The sequence below is a fragment of the Scyliorhinus torazame genome, unplaced genomic scaffold (assembly GCF_047496885.1).
Source record: "Scyliorhinus torazame isolate Kashiwa2021f unplaced genomic scaffold, sScyTor2.1 scaffold_236, whole genome shotgun sequence".
NCBI classification, from domain to species: domain Eukaryota; kingdom Metazoa; phylum Chordata; class Chondrichthyes; order Carcharhiniformes; family Scyliorhinidae; genus Scyliorhinus; species Scyliorhinus torazame.
The window spans coordinates 147800-161534 of record NW_027307963.1 but is presented as its reverse complement, the minus strand read 5'-3'; the positions used below and the strand labels follow the sequence as shown (position 1 = coordinate 161534).

General features: G+C 43.3%; 1 protein-coding gene across 1 annotated transcript in view; it reads left to right on the top strand.

Moving 5' to 3' along the window:
* The window catches only part of LOC140405788 (uncharacterized), a gene marked incomplete at its 3' end in the record, with an annotated part of 195401 nt that overhangs the window by 40110 nt on the left and 141556 nt on the right, over positions 1-13735 (top strand). Inside the window, exons 2-3 of the mRNA XM_072494219.1 lie at positions 5973-6130; positions 13088-13266. Coding sequence (XP_072350320.1) covers positions 5973-6130; positions 13088-13266 — 337 coding nt within the window. The remainder of the gene's footprint in view (positions 1-5972; positions 6131-13087; positions 13267-13735) is intronic.

Sequence of the window (13735 nt, the reverse complement as noted above, 5' to 3'; positions counted from 1 at the left end):
GAGACCCCTGGGTGGTCAGGGATAGTGCAGGGTTGCCCCCGACCCTCCCCCTGGAATGCGGGCACCTTGGTAAGGCCAACCTGGCACTGCCAAGATGTTCAGGTGGCACTGCCAAGCTGGCAGGAATACTGCCTGGTGCCTGGGTGGCAGTGCCAAGGCTCAGGGGCTGAGCGGGGGCAATGCCCATTAAAGGAGTGTGGAAGGGGCATATGAAGGGTGGTGGCAGGTAGGTAGGGGCCTCAGAGAGGTAGGGGGAGTGATGGGTGGAGGTCCTGGAAGGGGGGGGATGCCTGAGAGGAGGCAATGGGGGGGGGGGGGGGGGGGGAACTGAAGAGGGGGGCCCCCCAGGGACCCCATAGCGGTGTGTCTTCACTTGGCGGTTGTGGGGTAGTGTGAGAGGTGACATTACCCATTGTGGGTAGTGTGGAGACTCACAAGCTTACTTGTGCACCCTTTCACAATGGAGGCCTGGGGCGAGATTCTCCGACCCCCCCCCTGCCGGGTCGGAGAATTGCCGGGGCTGGCGTGAATCCCGCCCCCGCCGGTTGCCGAAGTCTCCGGCACCGGAGATTCGGCGGGGGCGGGAATCGCGCCGCGCTGGTTGGCGGGCCCCCCCCCGCGCGATTCTCCGGCCCGGATGGGCTGAAGTCCTGCCGCTTAAATGCCTGTCCCGCCGGCGTAGATTAACCCACCTACCTTACTGGCGGGACAAGGCGGCGCGGGCGGGCTCCAGGGTCCTGGGGGGGGTGCGGGGCGATCTGGCCCCAGGGGGTGCCCCCACGGTGGCCTGGCCCGCGATCGGGGCCCACCGATCCGCGGGCGGGCCTGTGCCATTAGGGCACTCTTTCCCTTCCGCCTCCGCCAAGGTCTCCACCATGGCGGAGGCAGAAGAGACTCCCTCCACTGCGCATGCGCGGGAATGCCGTCAGCGGCCGCTGACGCTCCCACGCATGCGCCGCCCGAAGATGTCATTTCCGCACCAGCTGGCGGGGCACCAAAGGCCTTTTCCGCCAGCTGGCGGGGCGGAAATTCGTCCGCCGCCGGCCTAGCCCCTTAAGGTTGGGGCTCTGCCCCCAAAGATGCGGAGCATTCCGCACCTTTGGGGCGGCGCGATGCCCGACTGATTTGCGCTGTTTTGGGCGCCAGTCGGCGGACATCGTGCCGTTTCCGCAGAATTTCGCCCCTGATCTCCGAGGCGAAGGCCAGGACGTCTACCCTCTTACCTGTAAAGAGCTCTGGATGCGCTGACACCCCGAAGACCACCACAAACAGGCATGGCTCCATCTTAACCTCCCAAAACCCTGGACATGGCCTTGAGGAAGGCTGTCCTGAACCTGTTGAGTTTGGGTAAGACCAGAACATGTGGGAAGTGTTGGTTGGGCCCCCCTGACACCAGTTGCACTTGTCCTCCACCTCTGGGAAGAATCCGCTCATGCATGACCTGGTTAAGTGCGTTCTGTGCATAATCTTGAGCTGCACCAGGCTTAACCCTGCACAGAGTAGGTGGAGTTGACCCTGAGCAGCGCCTCGATCCAGAGTTCTCCTATCCCCACATCCAGTTCCTCCCCCATTTCCAGTTATTTTGTCCAGTGGGGTCCTGGTTTCTTCTATGAGTCATCGCTATATGTCGCCACATTTGCCGTAACCCAGCCAGTCCAGCACTACCATCTTGTCTAGAAGTTTGTGTCCAGGTAGCTGGGGGAACGCCTTGGTCTCCTGCGGGGAAAGTCGCACAGCTGCAAGTACCGAAGCCCGTTTCCCTTTCGGAAGTCAGAACTTCTCCGACAGTTCTCCCAGGGTTGCTATCCTATTGTCCACATACTTGTCCTTCGCCCTGAAGATCCCTCTGTCCTCCTTCCAAACCCTAAATGTGGTGTCTATCTTCGCCACGGTGAACCCTTGCTAATTCTGAGTTGATGTTTGCTCAAAATTTCAAAATATACAGCAATTTTCTTTTAGCCGGCAGTATTAAGGTGTAGGGGGTGTTTGTAGCCGAACAGTCTTAGATCAGCCTTGAGCTCAGTGAGTGGTGAAATAGACGTGAGGGGCTAAATGGCCTACTCTTGCTCCAATGTTATTTTAATTAAGCAGCATGAATTAAACAACAGGAAATCTGTGCTTGAAAAATGAACAGATAATGTGAACGAAGGAATATATTATAAAATATTTATTAATGTTTTACAATGTAGGAGTTGATTTCTATGGACATTCAGTTAAAATTGGCACTAATGTAAGTCATTATTTTGAAATATCGAGAATTTGAATGTTTTGCAAGTTGGAATAATGTATTGCATGTATCCATAACAGAGGAAAATTATGTGAAATATGTTTGTGTCTCAAACTAATGGATTTATAGGTTCTGAACCATAAGTACGTTATAAAAATACTGTCTGCTGCAACTGTGTAACAGATGTTGGATTGTAAAATCTTTCAAGTACCATAATTACATGCAGCATGATTACTCTACTTGATGAATGTAACTGCTATTTAAAATTTGGTAGCTTTATTTTAAAAATGAAATGTTTAGAGGAAAGGTTTTGTGAGGGCCATGAAGAATCCACACTGAGTTTGTTGAAACAAAGCTTATTTTATTTTATACTCCGATTATGTACAGCTCCAGTAGTTCCCTTTGCTCCTACAAAGCTTTGTTTAGCTTTAGAATCATTCAGACTCGAAACATTAGCTCCCTTCTCTCTCCATAGATGCTGTCAGACCAGCTGAGATTGTCCAGTATTTTCTGTTTTTGTTTCAGATTCCAGCATCCTCAGTAATTTGCTTTTATCCGGTAGTTCACTACTGGATCTTTCCTAGTCGGTGCCTTACTGGCCGATACTATTTATACATAATCAGAGATTGTTAACGGTTCCCCACACCCTTATCGAGGGAGCTCATATTCATCAAGATCTATGGGGTAGTTAATCATCCCTACCCCGTGAGATCCGTGCGAGTTATAACAAAAGGCTTCCAGCAAAGTCTAAAAACTGAAACAGTTCTTGATTTTTCCCTTTGTCCGTATGAAGTCTCCAGTGTTTCTTGGTCAAGACAATGTATAAGTGACATTTGTATCTGTTAAATTCACCATAAAATCAGCCACTGTGCTCCTATTGTGCAAGTGCAGCCTTTATCTTTCACCTACTTCCCCATTCCCAAGGTTAAGTGCATGATTTCTTCTCAGTTCCTTTTTACTAATTTGGTCCAAATTCAGAATTAGTTTGTGTTTCAGGGAGAAGTGACAGAATGGCTCCTCTTGCTTTTCACCCTTCGTTTAACTGTACCAGGTTTTTTTTAAACGAATTCGCTTGCCAATTCAGTGAGTGTTTTAATTGGTTAAGTACTGTAACTGTAAAGGACTCTCAGTTTTAAAAGGGGATTGGTATTTATAGCCATTAACACCCAATTTAAATCAAATAATAACACTCCAACTCTCACACTTATACATTCAAAAGTTCACAATCACGCACATAAATAAGTTTCAAAGTGGGAGGGTAGATTAAATTGTCCAAAAAGAAATAAACTGTACCACATACTGTGGATCGATGTCCTGGACGGTCTCAGACCTGGATTGTGGCTCTTTTTGGATTCCGCGTTGAGACAATTTAAAGATGCAGATGGGCGATCTCTGGAGTCAGTAGATGTTGGGTTGATATTTAAGAAACTGAGCCATGTGTATGGTCAGAAAATGGGCAGAGTGGAAGAATGCAGGATGGCTAGAGAGAGAGGAAATGACCGCCAACTCGGGGTCTTTTCGAGCATCACTCTGACTGGCCTGGATAAAAGCAGTTTCACTCAAAAAGGTATGTTCATCGCATAATGATCTCTCAAAAACTGGCCAGTTACACAAACATGGTCACAGTAAGCTGGTTCCAGGTGCATTATTTCAAATGATTAGATTATATGGCTGGTAGAGTACCTTTCTCAGCAAGAGTCCATTGTTGAAAGTGTATGGGCTGGATTTTCCGGTTGCCAATGCCAAAATCCAAGTTTCTGCCAAAATTGGGGGCGGTGCCGCTTTCGCGATCCTCCGCCCCCTCCAAAGCGGCGTACTTTAGGAGTACGCCGCACCACGTATCGACGGCCTCAGGAAATTGCCTGAGGCCCGCCCCCCGATTCTCCGCCCCCGGCCGGCTGAGTTCCTGACGGGTGAGACCTCAGTCCAGCGCTGCCACAGTCGGGGAGGGTTGATCCACGGGCAGGGGACACTCTTGGGGGGGGGGGTCCGGGGCACGAGAACCGGCCAAAGGGGGCTAATGAGGGGCCGGGTCTGTGAGCAGCGGCCGCCATGTTGCACGGCGCGGCCGCTGCAGGCCACTGCCATGCGCATGCGCGGCTAAGAACCCAGCAATTCTCCGTGGCGTATCGGCAGCTAGACCCAGGTGCTCTACGCTGCCTTCCTGCTCAGCAAAATGGGGAATCGGTGGCCGTTTTGCGACATCTAAAATGCCACTGTTCCCACGCCGGTGTGGGGACATAGCCCCAGAATCGGAGAATCCAACCCCATGTCTGAAGTTTTCGTGAATGATTCAGGATATGGGTCATGCACTATTGGCTTAAGTTGTTTGTGTTACAGCCAGGAGAGATGGGGTAGGATTGGCCCCCTTCTCTTTTCCCACTCGGTTGACAGCAAAAGGTTTTTTTGTAATAATATGTTTGACAATTCAAAGTGTTAAAGTCACAGTACGTAAACAGACAGACAAGTTTACATGAGCTTTCATTTAAAGCGAAAAGGATGCTTTTATTGTAATTAACCAGGTCTAGGTAAAATAATGAAAAAACTCCAACTTCCACATGCACACAAATTGATTAGAGTGTGAGTATAGATTAATTAATTTAGAGTCCAGTAAAGTTAAAGGATACAAGGCTCTTGGAGGCTGGTGACTTGGCTGATTCCATGCAAAGCCTGGTGGTCCTTCTGCGTTCAGAGTCCAGGCAGTTTTAAAATGTAGGCAGATGATTTATTCTTCTGGAGTTAACAGGTGCTGGGTTGAGTGATTTTTAAAATCTCTTGTCTAAAGAGCCGGGATAGTCAAATAGGCAGATCGTGTTCAAAATGTGCAAGTTAGATGGAGAGTGACAGGGGGAATCCATTCAGGATCTTGCATCTTCAGCATCTCAGTTGCTTGTCTTGATTTGCATAAAAACAATTTCTCAATCACACCAAAGATAGCTGGCTTGTCATATGACCCTATCCCTAAATCCCCAGTGACCCAAATATGGTCACGCTTAGTTTATTCCAGTTGTAACTTGATCAGATCATAGTTGTGAAATTCCACTCTCAGCCGGAGTCCTGATGTCCAAGTAATTCTGCTGAATGATTTGTCTTCACCACTCGAGTGCCCAGGTGATTATCTTAGTGCTTTGCTAATGGGATAGGAGATGACTTCTGTTCATACTTCAAGGCAATTGTTCCTGGTGCAGCTTTGCAGAGAGGTTATCTCTATTTCAGTGGTTTTGGAATGTAAAAGGTAAAATGATGCAAATCTGTAGACATCTTTGATTGTTGTCCCAAGTCAATGGAATGTGGCTTTAGACATTCTAAAAAATCAATTAGGGTTTCTAACCAGTATATTCATAAAGCGTGATTTCACAACAATTGTCTCTGGATGACAACTTCCAGACAGCTCGGCTCCTTGTTGATGGTTTTGTAATTTGTAGGGTACAGCTATGTAAATGTTTGCCAATTTGGGAGCTGCTGCTTAAATCACTTGTTCTGTCTTTTTAAACTTACCTGGCACTTTCAGCCCACTCAGTAAATAAAGCCATTTTCAATATAAAACTTTGTTTTATGAACTTGTGAGTATTATAACAAAAAATTACATACTTTGTGACTTGCGCATATATATATATATGCCACAACATGGTCCTGATATATTAGTTAAAAATAGGATAGTCTTTGCAAAACAATGTGATCCTTAAAGTAAGATATTACGGCTAAATATTAATATTGTTATACTAAGAAAAATTATTGCTTGCAGGTTGAAGAACATCAGTATGTTTAAGGACTTGCTGTCTCGACTTCATTTTGTACCAATTCCTGTCTATGCTCTGGGAAACTGGATCCCTGCAATCTTCTATGCCTGGAGATGTCAAGACCATAACTGTGGGCTCGCTCAAGTTGCTTTCACTTCACCAGGTATAATTAATGGTATTTAAAATGCACTAAAATACATAGTGGTCGTCTCATGCACATGAATCAAATCTTACAGTTACTGATATTAAACATAATAGTTATAAACATTTCATAGTGTTATTACTGGAATACAACCTAAGTAAATATTCAAAACAGGAATAATAAAATTAGCTAATGGGATGCTAGCTTTAGGAAAGTCACCAGACTCAGAATACTAAAGAAGGTTGAGGAGAAGCTAACTTTGATACTGACAATTTTCCCAAAAGCCTTGGAATCAAATACTGCCAATTATTTGTAGGATGTTAAATGTTTACTCCCGTATTCAGAAAGGAGAAACTAGGTTATTTTTGTCTTACTTTTCACAATTAATTTGTGAAATAGTATCAAAGTGCATCAGAGGCAAACATCAGTGCCTATTCGTGCCACAAAGAAAAGTATTATCCAGGGCAATGCTATTAGCACAGATGTTTTTATTTTATGGTTTAAATTGTATTAAAGTATTTTAAAAAAAATATTATCTTTAACATTGTGCCTACTGTTTCATGCCTGTTTTTGTAATTTTTTTCTTGGTTGATGTGTAACTCAAATTGTCAAAGCAAACATGGATTTGCCGTTTCACAAAAAACTGATGACTAAAAAGAAGGAGCTTGCAATTATTTTTCCTAATCATTCATGGGATGTGGGCATTGCTGGCTTGGTCAGCATTTATTGCCCATCCTTAATTCAAAGGGCATTTTTTAAGAGTCTACAACATTGCTGTGGATTTGGAGTCACATGTAGTCCAGACTAGTTAAGGACGGCAGGTTTCCTCCCCTGAAGGGGATTAGCGAACCAGATGGGTCTTTATGACAATTGGCTTCATGGTCAACATTAGACATTTATTCCAGAATTTTATTGAATTCAGATTTCACGGTCTGCCACGGTGGAATTCAAACCTGAGCCTCCAGAATATTCCCTGCATGTTTGGATTGCTAGTCCAATAACAATGCCACTGCCTCCACCTTATTATGTATCGCCTTTTGTGACTTCAGGACGAATTAAAGTGTTTTACGATCAATTTTTAAAAGAAGTGTTCTTTGCAAATAAAGAAGTCACTATGTGTATAGCAAGGTGCAGCAGAAAGAAATGAATAGGTAACCAGCTTTCATTGTGCTTTTGGTTGAGTGAAGAATGTCCTTTTTCGGTGCCATCTCATTTTATGATTCTCAGATAGTTTCACCTATTAATATCTTTTTTGTTAGATTATCTATGGTTTCATTATAGCAACATAATTGCTGCCAGCTAATGATTATTTAATATATTAAAACATCCATGCTGTTGGTTAGTGAATTCCAAGAGAATTTTTGACTTCCGAAAGTGGATACATATTTTTCGCGAGAGAGAGGGTAGTGCGCGAGCAAGGGGGGTGGAGTGTGTTTTTGTGGGTTGGGGGGGGGGGGGGGGGAAGTGTGTGCATGGGAGGGGTTGGAATGTGCACATTGTAATGATATGTATATAGTCAGGTTAGTGAAGGGTTAATTATGACATCTCTGTGTAAATCAAACACTGGAGGGCGCTACCACTTCTATGTATTTAAGTCAGACCCTGAGGGAACCCTGGGAGTAGCATAAGGAGAAAGCATGGTGACAGCATTAGAAGAAGATTAGATTAGACAGAGTTAACACGAAGTTAGATCATAGTGTAGTTAGTGACTATTTAGATTATTGAGTACTGCTAGACAGATTCAATATTACTTAATTATTATCTGTAGCTCACTAGAGTGTGTGAACTTCATTTAATTAATAGCATTATAATAAGTTCATTTTGTTTCAATCTTTTGATTGGTGGATTCTTTGTCAACAACACATCGGATCATTCTGGAAGATAATTCAAAGAACACAACATGGTAATATAACATGGCACCAGAGTGACTGCTGAAGCTAGTTAGATAGTTTAGTAAGGATTTGGTCAGAAAAACTAACACGCAACTCGAATTTTGAAGAACAGACCTCTTACTGCGGGGCATCGAAGAATCCAGGACTGATGGAGAAAACTCACGCTCCACGACAACTCCGGATCACCGGTAAACTTGATGTTAACTGCCGAGTGTTCAAGCAGCAGTTTCAATTGTATCTGTCAGCTTCTGATTTAAATGATGCAAGTAATGATCGTAAATTATCTCTATTTCTAACAATGGTGGTCCACAAGCCATAGAACTGTATAGCTCATTTCAATTTGCTGCGGATCAAGATAAGACTAAATATGATATAGTCATAGCAAAGTTCGATTTTCACTGCAAGATCCAGATTAATGAAACTTTTGAACGTTTTGTCTTCAAAATAATGGGGAATCGATTGATTGCTTTGTGACTGATCTTAAACTCTTAGCTCACACATGTAATTTCTCCATTTTAACTGATTCACTGATCAGCGATCAAATTGTATTTGGAATAATCAATGATAAGCTCAGTGAACGTTTGCTGACACAGGAAGATCTCCAGCTTGAAAACGCAATCGAAATGTGCTGTATGCATCAATTATCCAAAAGCCAGTATAATGAATTACTCCTTCGAGAAATGGGCACAAAAACGAACCTCGAGGTAGAATGCATTAGGGCTGTGTCGCAGCTCAGAAAGATGTGCGTTTTGGACGGCAGCCATCTTGCGCACGCGCATTCTAAGCCTACACATGCGCACTTCGCAAAAAGATGCGAGATGGAATAAGACCGATCTGCGCATGCGTGAAGAAGCTGTACGCGTGACGACGTGAACGTCATGATGTGTGGACACGCCCACCCTCAAAAAAAATGTCCAGCTCGAGGAAAGATTTGCTCACAATGTGGTAAACACAACCACTTTGCTGCTCAGTACAGATCCATTCTTAAATTTAAATCTTCAAATTTAAATTCACACCAGATGAATGTTAGAAGTGTGGACACAAAGGAAGAAGCTGTTCAAGAAGAACATTTTTCCAACGATCTTGATGCTTATTCTTTAGAAGACTCATTCTTCGTAGGCATCATTGAAAAGTGTGACAAAACCACAGAAGTCTCATCTCCTCTTAAGGTAGTTCATTCTATCAACACAGATACGGAGTGGAACACAGTACTTCAAGTTAATGATTCTAAAATTAAATTTAAATTTGACACTGAAGCTTCTGCAAATGTGTTCAATAGGCTTGAACTTTCAAAGCTGAAGCAAACTCCAAAGATCAAGAAATCAACTTGTCAATTGCGCGACTACAATGGCAATGCCATCACCTCAGTGGGGTCTTGCTATTTGTTGGTTACCAATCACGACACTGCTATATCTCTAAGGTTTGAGATTGTTGATTCAAACAAATCTTCACTCTTGGGTGCGCAAGCCTGTAACGATCTACACCTAATTCAGAGGATTTATAGTGCGAGTTCATCTCAACCACCTATTCAAGACGACATACAAGGAATTTTGGATCACTTTCCGCACGTCTTCAAAGGCATGGGTACTCTTCCCTACCAATATAAAATTCAATGGTACACGCGCTGAGACGAGTTCCTGCACCGCTTCAAGAGAGATTGAAGCTTGAACTTGCTAAGCTGCAAAATCTAGGCATAATATCGAACATTACAGAACCAACTGACTGGGTCAGTTCCATGGTATGTGTAAAAAAACCCTTCCGGGGATGTAAGAGTATGCATCGATCCTAAAGATCTGAATAAAAATATTAAAAGAGAGCTCTATCCTGTACCCAAGAGAGAAGAAATCACCAGTGAGATGGTGAATGCTAAAATCTTTTCCAAACTGGATGACTCCAGCAAAACGTGGTGTACGTTCAATACACCGTTTGATAGGTACTGTTTCAACAGGATGCCATTTGGAATTATCTCAGCATCAGAGATTTTTCATCGAGTGATGAAACAGATGACTGAAGGTATTGAAGGTGTACGAGTGTACGTGGATGATATAATATATGGTCATCTACAAGAGAAGAACACAATTCAAGGTTGTTACAAGTATTTCAAAGAGCACATAAATTTGGTTTGAAACTAAACAGAACCAAATGTAGTTTTGGTATCTCGACTCTGAAGTTCCTTGGAGACCAGATTTCAGAACATGGTGTGCAACCTGACAATGACAAGATTGCTGCCATACAAAAAATGATAGTCCCAGAGGTCAAGAAGGCCGTTTTGAGATTTTTAGGTGTTGTGAATTTTCTAGGAAAGTTAATTCCCAACCTCTTTTCCAGAACTACTGCTCCCAAAAATCTCTTCAAAAAATCTATCACGTTTGAATGGACTGACAATCATCACAAAGAATGGATCGATTTAAAGTCTCAACTGACTACTGCACTCTTCTTTCCTTCTTTAACTCCGACTCCAGAGAAACAAAAATCTCAACAGATGCAAGTCAAAGTGGAATTGGAGCAGTTCTGTTACAGAAAGATGACAATTCGTTATGGTTACCAGTTGTCTATGCTTCCAGCGCAATGACGCCGACTGAACAACGGTATGCACAAATTGAGGAGTGCTTGGGTTTACTGACGGGTGTTCTAAAGTTTCATGATTATGTTTATGGTCGTCTTACCTTTACAGTCGAAACTGACCACAGACCATTTGTCCATATCATTCATAAGGATTTAAAAAAAAACAAATTTCGAGTACCCAATTATTTTTTCCAATTAAGGGGCAATTTAGCGTGGCCAATCCACCTATCCTGCACATCTTTGGGTTGTGGGGGTGAAACCCACGCAGACACAGGGAGAATATGCAAACTCCACACTGACAGTGACCCAGGGCTGGGATTCAGACCTGGGTCCTCAGCGCCGCAGTCCCAGTGCTAACCAGTGTGCCACATGCCACCCCCATTCATAAGGATTTAAATGATATGACACCAAGGTTACAGCGAATCCTGATGAAGCTTCGTAGAAACGACTTTCGACTTGTATGTACTCCAGGCAAAGAATTGATAATTGTTGACTCATTATCACGTTCTGTTAATTCAGAAGAGCACCCACCTGAATTTATACAGCACATAGAAGTTCAAGTGCAGCACCGAGCTGAAACTCTACCTGGATCAGATGTCAAACTGAACCTCAACCGTGAAGAAACCAAGAAAGATTCAATGTTACTATGAGTCATAGACCATCTGAACAATGGTTCGCCAAAAGGGCATTGTTACAAGTTTAGGAACATACAAGCTGAACTAACAGTTGTGGATGGATTGTTACTGCAACTTGATCGGAAAGTAATACCTTTGTCACTCCGACCCATGATTCTGAACCAGATACATGAAGGTCACCTTGGCATTGAAAAATGCAAAGAAGAGCAAGACAAGCTGTGTATTGACCGGGTATCAACCGAGACATCACTAATTTAATACTCAAATGTGAAACATGTCAAAAATTCCAACCTGTACAATGCAAAGAACAAGTTCTACCGTATGCATTGGAAAAATTTCCATGGTCGAAAGTAGGAATTGATTTGTTTCATTACAATGGTCGTGATTACATGTTAATCATAGAGTACTTTTTGAATTATCCTGAAGTCATCAAGTTGTCCGATTTAACATCCAGATCTGTTATAAAAGCTACGAAAGAAATCTTTGCCAGACATGGTATTCCAAACACTGAAATGTGTGACAATGGACAGTGCTTTGAGAGTCATGAATGGGCTGAATTCACCAGAGAATACAATTTCGCTCACATCATGCGAGTGGGCGACAGGGGGTTTTGTGTGGTGAGAGAGGGGTGTGTCTGTCTGATGAGAATCAGCTTTTCAACATCATTCCTCCCTTTAAAATGACGTAACACTTGTATTATTTTAGTAAGAGTGCATTTTAATTATTACCTGATAACCCACTCCTTAAGGGGCTGGGGGAGGGGGGGGGGGTGTGGAGTGTGTGCATGGTCTGGGGGTGGAGTGTGTGCGGCGGTGGGGGTTGAGTGTGTGCGTGCGGTGGGGGTGAAGGGTGTGTGTGCAGTTGAGGGGATGGGGGAATATGTATGCGAGTGGGCGGGGGAGTTGTGTGTGTGCGTGTGTGTGTGAGAGAGAGGGGGGTGGGTGTGTCTGATATGAAAATCAGCTTTCCAGGATCATTCCTCCCTCTAAAAATGTAAGACTTAAGTATTGTTTTAATAAAATAACTTTTAAATTATTACCCGATAGCCCACTCCTAAAGGGGATGGGGGGGGGGATAGAATGTGTGCATGGGGGGTATGTATGTGTGTGTGCAGTGGGGATGAAGTGTGTGTGTGTGTGTGGTGGGGATGAAGTGTGTGTGAGAGAGAGGGATGTCTGATATGAAAGTCAGCCCAGGCCCAGTGAACAAGTAAAAACAAAGCCTGAGGTTTTTAGTGCCATGAAAGTTTATTGTACATTGGCATCAAACTCCAATTAAATATCTGGAAGACTGAAACCATTGATTTCGGTCCAAACTCCATTCCCCAGCTGCTGACTCCATTTCTCTCTCTGGCAATAGTTTTAGATTAAGCCAGTCTGTTTATTGGCATGTTTTGATCCTGAGATGAGCTATCTACCTCGTATTCTCGCCATCACCAAAACTGCCTATTTCCACCTCTGCGACATTGCCTGATTTGCCCCCCAACACAGCCCATCTGCTGTCGAAACCCGCATTCGTACATTCATTTTCACTACACTTCATCTTCCTTTGATGTTCAAGAGCATCCCATGAGCTGGTTTCTGGGCTGGTCTCCCACATTAAAACGTGAGCTCTAAAAAGGCCCTTCCTACATCTCTCTCTGCCTCTCTCCCTTTGCTTCCTCCTGTAAGACTCTTCTTAAAACCCACCTCTTTGACCAAGCTTTTGTCATCTGACCTAATATCTTCTTCTATGACTTGGTGTCATTCTCTGTTTCACAGTTCACCTGTGAAGCCCCTTGTGATGTTTCATTACATTAAATGTGTTCTAAAAATATAAGTTGTTCTTGATGTCAAACTGGTATGATTGGATGGTTCGCAACATTCTATAACAAATTTTTGTTCCAGAATTGAAATTAACAGTTGTTGCCAAACGTCTGGATGCCAGGTACGACTGGATAATGAAAATCTGGAGATCAGCACCATATATTCTCAGGGATGGTGGAGATGGGTGCAATATTTCATCCAGAGTGAAAGGTGCTGTGGCATTTATCTCCGATGAAGGAAACTGTTCGTACTTTACAAAGGTACTGCTTAAAATTATTTCTATTTGTAAGATACTTTACTGAGTGTGTCTGTGTCCCAAACTATTCTTGGACACAAGGCAGGGTTTTAATTGCTTTGAGTAACTTGTGATCCTTTTGCATGAATAATGGTAAACTTAGCATAGAATGACACTGAGCTGTACAGCAATTCTGATAAATTTACTGCAGCAGTTCCAAATAATAACTTCCAGATTTATGGCAGTCTGTAACTGATAAGTTGATTGCTAAAACTACAGGCCAGCAATAATGATTACATATTGCAGACATGCAGTCAGGGTGTTACAGTGGTCACTCACCGTTTTAAATATACAGAATCAGTTCACCAAGATTGTAGCATTATAATTGTAAATCTTTTGGAAGGAAAAAATTCTGTTTATCCTCTTTAATGGTTTAAATAATCCAATAACTGTTGAAAATGTTGCCATTGTCTAGCACTGTTGATTTTTGGGGG